Source organism: Berghia stephanieae, chromosome 15, assembly GCF_034508935.2.
Source record: "Berghia stephanieae isolate SIO BIC M18660-M18661 chromosome 15, UCSD_Bste_1.3, whole genome shotgun sequence".
In the NCBI taxonomy this organism is placed as follows: domain Eukaryota; kingdom Metazoa; phylum Mollusca; class Gastropoda; order Nudibranchia; family Aeolidiidae; genus Berghia; species Berghia stephanieae.
Window position 1 is genome coordinate 8336653 of NC_088374.1, and position 7500 is coordinate 8344152.

The window sequence follows — 7500 nt, forward strand, 5'->3', positions numbered from 1 at the left end:
CTAGATTCTAAAACTAAAAGAAAATTCAGTCCATGTAAATCTCAAATGAAAATGTTAGCGTTTTTGCAAGGGCAAGGGTCCGTGTTTCTCTTCCCTCTTTTAATTTTTTGTTTGTTTTGGAAGTGTCAAATGCCAAGGACCAAGGAGTGAGTCCTTTGTTGTTGACGACTCATCAAGAGGGAATGAGAGAGAGAGAGAAAGAAGAAAATGGAAGAAAGAAAGAAAATAGAAAACGAGAGCAATATTTATAACACAGTGAGTGTATGTATGTGTGTGTAAGAGAGAGAGAAAGATAAGAGAAAATGACAGAGAAACACACACAGGGGAAAAAGTGGCATAGAGAGAGAAAAGAGAAAATGACAGAGAGAGAGTGTGTGTGTGTGAGAGAGAGAGAGAGAGAGAGAGAGAGAGAGAGAGAGAAAAGAGAAAATGACAGAGAGAGAGAGGCAATGAAAAAGAAGAGAAAATGACAGAGAGACAAGTGTGAAAAGAGAAAATGATAGTATTAATTAATATTAATGACATCACTCTGTGGCTATACTTCACTTCGTGACACGAACGTTACTCTGTTGCAGTTAAAAATACACATGCATAGTTGATGAACCGACACAGTCCTTGGCAATTACCAATTTGACAATTTTCAAGGTCCTTGGCAATTGAGGCTACCTTTTTAAAAAAAATTATGACTTTTGTTATTGTTTTTTAATGACTAATGAACTGGATCTGGAAAGGGAACGGATTTTATTTAATCATATTGAATGAAGTCAATAAATGTTCAAGTAAGGTGATCCCACATTTTTCACTGTGATTATTGCCAGACACCTCTGTCAATAACGGCAACGATGAACAATTATTGTGAGAGAGTCAGAGAGTGTCTGTCAATAACGATGGACAATTAAAACACAGACTTTTTTTTTTTAAAACTCTTTTAAATATTTATCCACATTCCAGAATATGCAAACTTTCGTAATGTACATAAAAAGAAGTAAAGTTAATAAAATATCAATAAAAGTAAATGCATAAAATTACCCAACAATAAATCAGTCGATGGTTAGCAGGTTACTATTAGTAATGAAATAGTAACAGTAGTAGGCACTTTAAGGATGGGCTAAATCTGTGTGCGGCTATGTGGTCTAGTTGGTCTGACACTCGCTTTCGGACTGGAAGGTCCTGGGTTCGCATAGTTGAGTCCTTGGAGAGGGCTCTTTACTCACATTCTCACCGTACTCAGGTGTAAAATGAGTACCTGGCCGTTAACAGCGTTGTCTCTATCCGAAAAAATTGTAATATCGCCTAACATGCGTCATGTCCCGTCCTAAATGTTAAATGTTGCTGTTGGCCAGGGACCCCCTGTAAAGCACTTTGAGCATGTTTTGTGGATATTGCGCCATATATAAGCTAAATTGATATTAATTTATAAGGTAGACTGATTTCTTGGGATGTTTTTATTCTCATATTTTTCTTTCTTGCTTTGTCTGGCACCTTTCATACATACTTGTTCAGTTCTTTATCTTTCACCGGTGCCTGCTCGCTCCCTGGTTTCTTAAAATTTGATGTCAACTTCCATCATTCTAGGCCACTGTAGGTTAACAATCAGCTATTAATAATAATAATAATAATAATAATAATAATAATATAAATCTTTATTGTCCTAAAAAAAAGTGGCAATTTGTCATTTGGTTACACATTTATAACAATACAATATTGACATAGACACACTCACACAGATGCACACTAGTAACATTGTAGTCATCGAAAAAAAACGGCATCAACAACAACATCATCATCACAACAACCTTCCTAATATTTTCGTTACAATCCTTCACTCTCACCATTCCCCTATAACATCATCACCATCTTCATCATACTCCATATTATATTATATCCTGTAACAAGCTATGAGAGGGAAAGCCTGTGGTCTTCCTCACTCTCTCTCTCTCTCTCTCTCTCTCTCTCTCTCTCTCTCTCTGTCTCTCTCTTTCTCTCTCTCTCTCTGTCTTTCTCTTTCTCTCTCTCTCTCTCTCTCTCTCTCTCTCTCTCTCTCTCTCTCTCTCTCTCTCTCTCTCTCTCTCTCTCTCTCTCTCTCTCTCTCTCTCCTTTCTCTCTCTCTCTCTATCTCTCTCTCTCTCTCTCTCTCTCCTTTCTCTCCTTTCTCTCTCTTGTATGTATGTATGTATGAATGTAGGCATGCATATACGATGGTATGCTGGTTTGTATGTATGTCTGCATGTATGTATGTATGTGTATGTATGTACGCTCATTTCTTTTGTATACATGTGTAGAAACAATGTGCAAGCGTGTATGTTCGTGTATGGCTGTGTCTGTATTTGTAAACGTGTTGATGTTCATACCATGAACCAAACTGAGCATTGTTTACCTCACATGAATTGACAATAAAGATTATTATTATTGTTTGTCGAGCGGACTTGAGGGTGTGTTGTGCCATATATCCTGTGTTTTAATTGGTCAAAAATCTACTGGTTAATTAGATTGATCCCGGGGGCAGTAGAGATTTTTTTCTGACCCCCCTCCTGTCCACCCAGCAATGATTGGGTAGCTGGGTCTGTTAGATCAGGTGGAAAGTACTTTGCGATAGACTAGCATCCTATCCAAAGGGTAAGCAATTGCTATTGTCTGTTTCACACTACAGAAACTGGGATAAACTCCGGCTCCATAACTAGGTCAGCCCTTTTAACTCCTGGAAATAAAAGTTTAAAAAATAATTAGATCAAGTAATCCACGTATACATATATGCAGGTCTGACATCCGAACCCACTTATGGGTCTAGTTTAATATATTGTAATTAATGGACAATATTTTGCGTCATTTTTAAAAGATTTCCATTACATAACAATGAGCCCATAAGGCATTGGTTTATCAGACCTGCAAATATATATGTGCACGTCTGTTGAAGTAAGCGGGTGACTGGGTGGGGTTCCTACCATAGAGAATACACCTCCTAGTCTGTGGTTCCTACCTCCCATAGCAGGCAGGGAGGTACTTGCTTTGTCTTCTATCCCCTCTTATCTGTTTTCCAATTGCTTTCTGTCTTTGTCTTGGAATCAGACTGCTTGGTTTTGACCTGACCTTGGACGGAGTCCTTGGCTGAGAGGGAAACAGTCGAATGTATAGTTATGTTATAGTTTTGGGAGATGATATTTTTTTCCTTGTAAATCATCTCTCTGTTATGTACTGTTACTCTTTTCATTTTTAACGTATGGTTTGTAAACATTCGAGTGTATTCCCCTTAGTGGGGACCTGTGCTGGTGTCTGGATGAGACTTTTAGGTGATCTCAAACTAAGTACTTTGATAGGGTGCTCTTGGAATCTACATCTGTTTCCAATTTGAACCAATTCCCCTTTGTCTTACCTTTTCTTGGGTGCTTTAATTGTAATTCTAGAACTTCTTACTATCCCACTGATATGACCTTAATGTGTTGCAAGCGCCGTAAAACCCTTAAAAACAAAAAACAAACGTCTGTTGAAGTAGATTCAGTTCAGTCTGGACATTTTAGGGTTGTTTTGTATCACTGTTTTAATTCAATTTTGTTTGTTTATTTATTTATTTATTTATTTATTTCAGCCGCAGAGCCTCTAGATGAGTACATCCAAGACTATCAAACCTTGACCTTTGACACGGGTCATTTACATTCCCAGCACCAGCGTGCCAAAAGGTCGACAGATGGCACATTGCACATAGATTTTCATGCTTATGACAGGTTGGTTTTGGTTTTCGTGCTAAGTTTGGCATTATTGGAGGGGGGGGGGAGTGGCAGAGGGGTTAAGGCATTGCACTTTGACCCGTAAGGTTCCGTGTTCAAGAACAGCTACATGGGTGATTCCTGTTGACATCAGACATCTTGTTTGATGAGTTATCTATATTCCTTCGTGGAATGCCTAGGCGACGGTATCTTATGATGTCGTAGCGGAAGGGCATAATTTAATTTTTGAGCATTATTAGGTTATTAAGTGGCAGTCAGCTTTGTTGATTTTTATGTTACATCTTTATTTGTACCAACTTTGTTTTTTTTGTAAATATATTTTATCTATGTGGCCTTGTGGTATGACTTTCGCTTTTGGGTTGGAAGGTCTTGGGTTCGAGCCTCACTCAGCGCATAGTTGAGTCCTTGGAAAAGGCTCTTTACTCCACCCCCTTCTCTCTCTATCTTTCTCTCTCTCTCTCTCTCTCTCTCTCTCTCTCTCTCTCTCTCTCTCTCTCTCTCCTCTCTCTCTCTCTCTCCTCTCCTCTCTCTCTTCTCTCCTCTCTCTCTCTTCTCTCCTCTCTTCTTCTCTCTCTCTTTCTCTTTTTCTCTCTTCTTTCTCTCTCTCTTTCTCTTTCTATCTATCTCTCTTTCTCTATCTTTGTCTACCTCTCTTCCTCTCTTTCTCTCTCTAACTCTCCACCCCCTTCTCTCTCTCTCTCTCTCTCTCTCTCTCTCTCTCTCTTAATATATATATATAATATATATATATATATATATATATATATATATATATATATATATATATATATATATATATATATATATATATAATATATATATATATCGATCTCTCTTTCTCCTCCATATCCATTACCCCCACCTGGATTCTCCAACAACACCCCCCCCCCCCCCCCCCCCCCTTAAAGCCCAACTCCCCTCTCTCCCGTTTAAGTCTCCCAGCCCTGCCCTCATTTGCATACAGATAACACCCCATCATTCCTACCCATCTCCATCAACACCACATATTATATTTCCATTTGTAAAGAGCTCCACTTATCACTGTAATCATCACCAATGTCTCTATCTCCCCTTCCCCCTCTTTGTCTATCTGTCTGTCTGTCTATCTATCTATCTATATAATATATATATATATATATATATATATATATATATATATATATATATATATATAATATATATATATATATATATATCTGTCTATTAAATCGTATTGTGATACAAATATGGTTCAAAGAGTGCTCGGCATGTTGATAGCAACTATGGAGCAAATTATTATTATTTAATAATAATATCTATCTATCTATCTGTATCTCTCTCTCTCTCTCTCTCTCTCTCTCTCTCTCTCTCTCTCTCTCTCTCTCTCTCTCTCTCTCTCTCTCTCTCCTCTCTCTTTTTCTGTCTCTCTCTCTCTCTCTTTCTTTCTCTCTCTCTCTCTTTCTTTCTCTCTCTCTCTCTCTCTCTCTCTCTCTCTCTCTCTCTCTCTTCTCTTCTCTCTCTCTCTCTCTCTCTCTCTCTCTTCTCTCCTCTCTCTCTCTCTCTCTCTCTCTCTTCTCTCTCTTTTTTCCTCTCTCTCTCTCTCTCTCCATCTCCCCTTCATCCCCCTTAAAGCTTTAACTCCCCTCTCCCACCCCCCATCCTCATTTGCATACTGATAACAAAACATCCCATCATTTCATTCCATTCCATTCCATTCCCGACTGATACATTTATTATTTCCATTTGGAAAAAAACCTCCACTTTACACTGTAGTCATTGTCGCCACTAGTGAGATCAATACAGATTACCCCACTCATCCATGGCTGTGCATATCATTAGTGAAGTGACCTCATTCGCTTTCATCATCATCATTGCCTTTTTCACCCTGGGTCAGGGTATAGGCCACAGACAAACAGTTTCCATCCTTCACTATCCAGAGCTAACTTTTTTTTCATCTCGTTCCATGCCTTATCACTTCTCTGTATATCAGCTTCTTTAATTCTTCTCCATGTTCCCCGTGGCCTTCCCCTTGATCTTCTGCCCTGAGGGTTCCAGTCCAATACTTTCTTTGTTATAGTGGAGTCATTCTTTCTAAGGGTGTGTCCAATCCACCTCCATCGTCTTCTTCCTATTTCCTCTCCCACTGGTTTCTGCTGTGTTCTTTTCCATACTTCTTCATTTTTAATTCTATCCATCCATTTTATTCTGAGTAGTGTTCGACTACTACAAATGTATAGCATTAGTTTTGAGAGATAAAACTTTGAGCTTTTCAATTTTAATATATTATATACTAGGAGCAGATTTTGTTCTAAAACTGAGAGAGTTCCACAGATTTTGAGCTGTACAGTTAAAAGCTTTTTGGTTTAAATTATTAATGCAGTTTTATTTCTTTCATTAAAAGAGATTCTGATGATCTTAAGACATGACTAGGTGTATAGAATTCAATAAGGTCTTGTCAGTAAGAAGTTCCCCCAATCAAATGTACTGGCATTGAGAGACTCAATGTGTGGTGGAACTGCGAGGCTATGTGGTCTCTTTCGGATCGGAAGGTCCTGGGTTCGAGCCTCGCTCGGTGCATAGTTGAGTCCTTGGAGAAGGCTCTTTACTCACATTTTCTCACCATACTCGGGTGTAAAATGAGTACCTGGCAGTTAACAGCATTGTCTCTGTCCGAAAAAAATTGTAATATCGCCTAAAAGTCGTCATGTTCCATCCTACATGTTAAATGTTGCTGTTGGCCAGGGACCATAAAGTGCTCTAAGTACCTTTAGTGGATATTGCGTTGTATAAAAGCTCAATTCACAAATAGGTGCAGTTTCCCACTCTCCAAAGGTTAGCTAAGATTATCAATGATAGTTTATCATCTCAACAATTGCTCTCAAAGTTCATCATCATAGCTTGTCACTCCAACACCGAACCCACTCCTCATTATCTGTGGAGCAGACTCTTAGGTCATGGTCAGTGCAGCTGGACCCATCCTGGCATTCTCTAAGGATGTGCTCCACCGTCTGCTCTGGGCATCCACACAACACCAACAACTCTCAAAGTTGGAATTAGTGCAGTAGTAGTAGTAGTAGTTTCTTATGGTTACACCTCCAAGTGAACCGTTTCACTCCAGTCCAGGTATTTTTGTCCTTCTTGATGGACGGTATCATAGCCCCCTGGCATGGCTGTGGATGGGCAGTGCAGGACCAAGTGGTCTATATTTTGTTTGGCACCACCACATGCTGTGCACTTGGGCGAATCTCGGTAGCCCCAGCGGTACAGGTTTGTCGCTGTCCTGCCGTGTCGGGATCTGATCCTATTTGCATGTACCCACTGCTTTCTTGTCAGCTCGTGGAATCCCGGCAGTGGTTGGATAGAGGGGTCGTTGATTATTGCGCTACCCTTTGGCGGGCAGTCAGTCCATTCCTTTCTCCAGGTCTCGGCGATATGGAAATCTTCTACTTTTGAGCCATAAAAAGGTTTCCTTGATTTAAGGCGTGAGGTTTTCGGTGCCATTTCCGTGACTTGTTAGTGCAGTAAAAAATGGGGACTTAAAGGCAATGGTTCAAAATTTTCCTCCTTTTAAAAAAATTTAAAAAATGTTTTATCACCTACAGCATTGTAGAATAGTTTGCACACGTCACTGCACTGACTGACTGTGTCAAAATCATAGGCACGCGTGTAAAGTTGTATTGATTACCAATATATCATTGATGGTGTATGATAATAGAGGTGAAATCCCCTGTGACCTTGTGCTTTGTATCCCAGCAGTAGAATGGAACAAGGGATAAACGTGTTTGGGCAGAGTTAACTC

At 39.4% G+C, this 7500-nt stretch overlaps 1 protein-coding gene across 2 annotated transcripts in view; it reads left to right on the plus strand.

The window, feature by feature from the left end:
- Positions 1 to 7500, plus strand: part of LOC144960325 (disintegrin and metalloproteinase domain-containing protein 10-like) — a 34731-nt gene that overhangs the window by 370 nt on the left and 26861 nt on the right. For both annotated transcript variants that reach the window (XM_078893391.1, XM_078893390.1), the window contains exon 2: positions 3584 to 3719. In XM_078893391.1, the coding sequence (XP_078749517.1) occupies positions 3584 to 3719 (136 nt within the window). The remainder of the gene's footprint in view (positions 1 to 3583; positions 3720 to 7500) is intronic.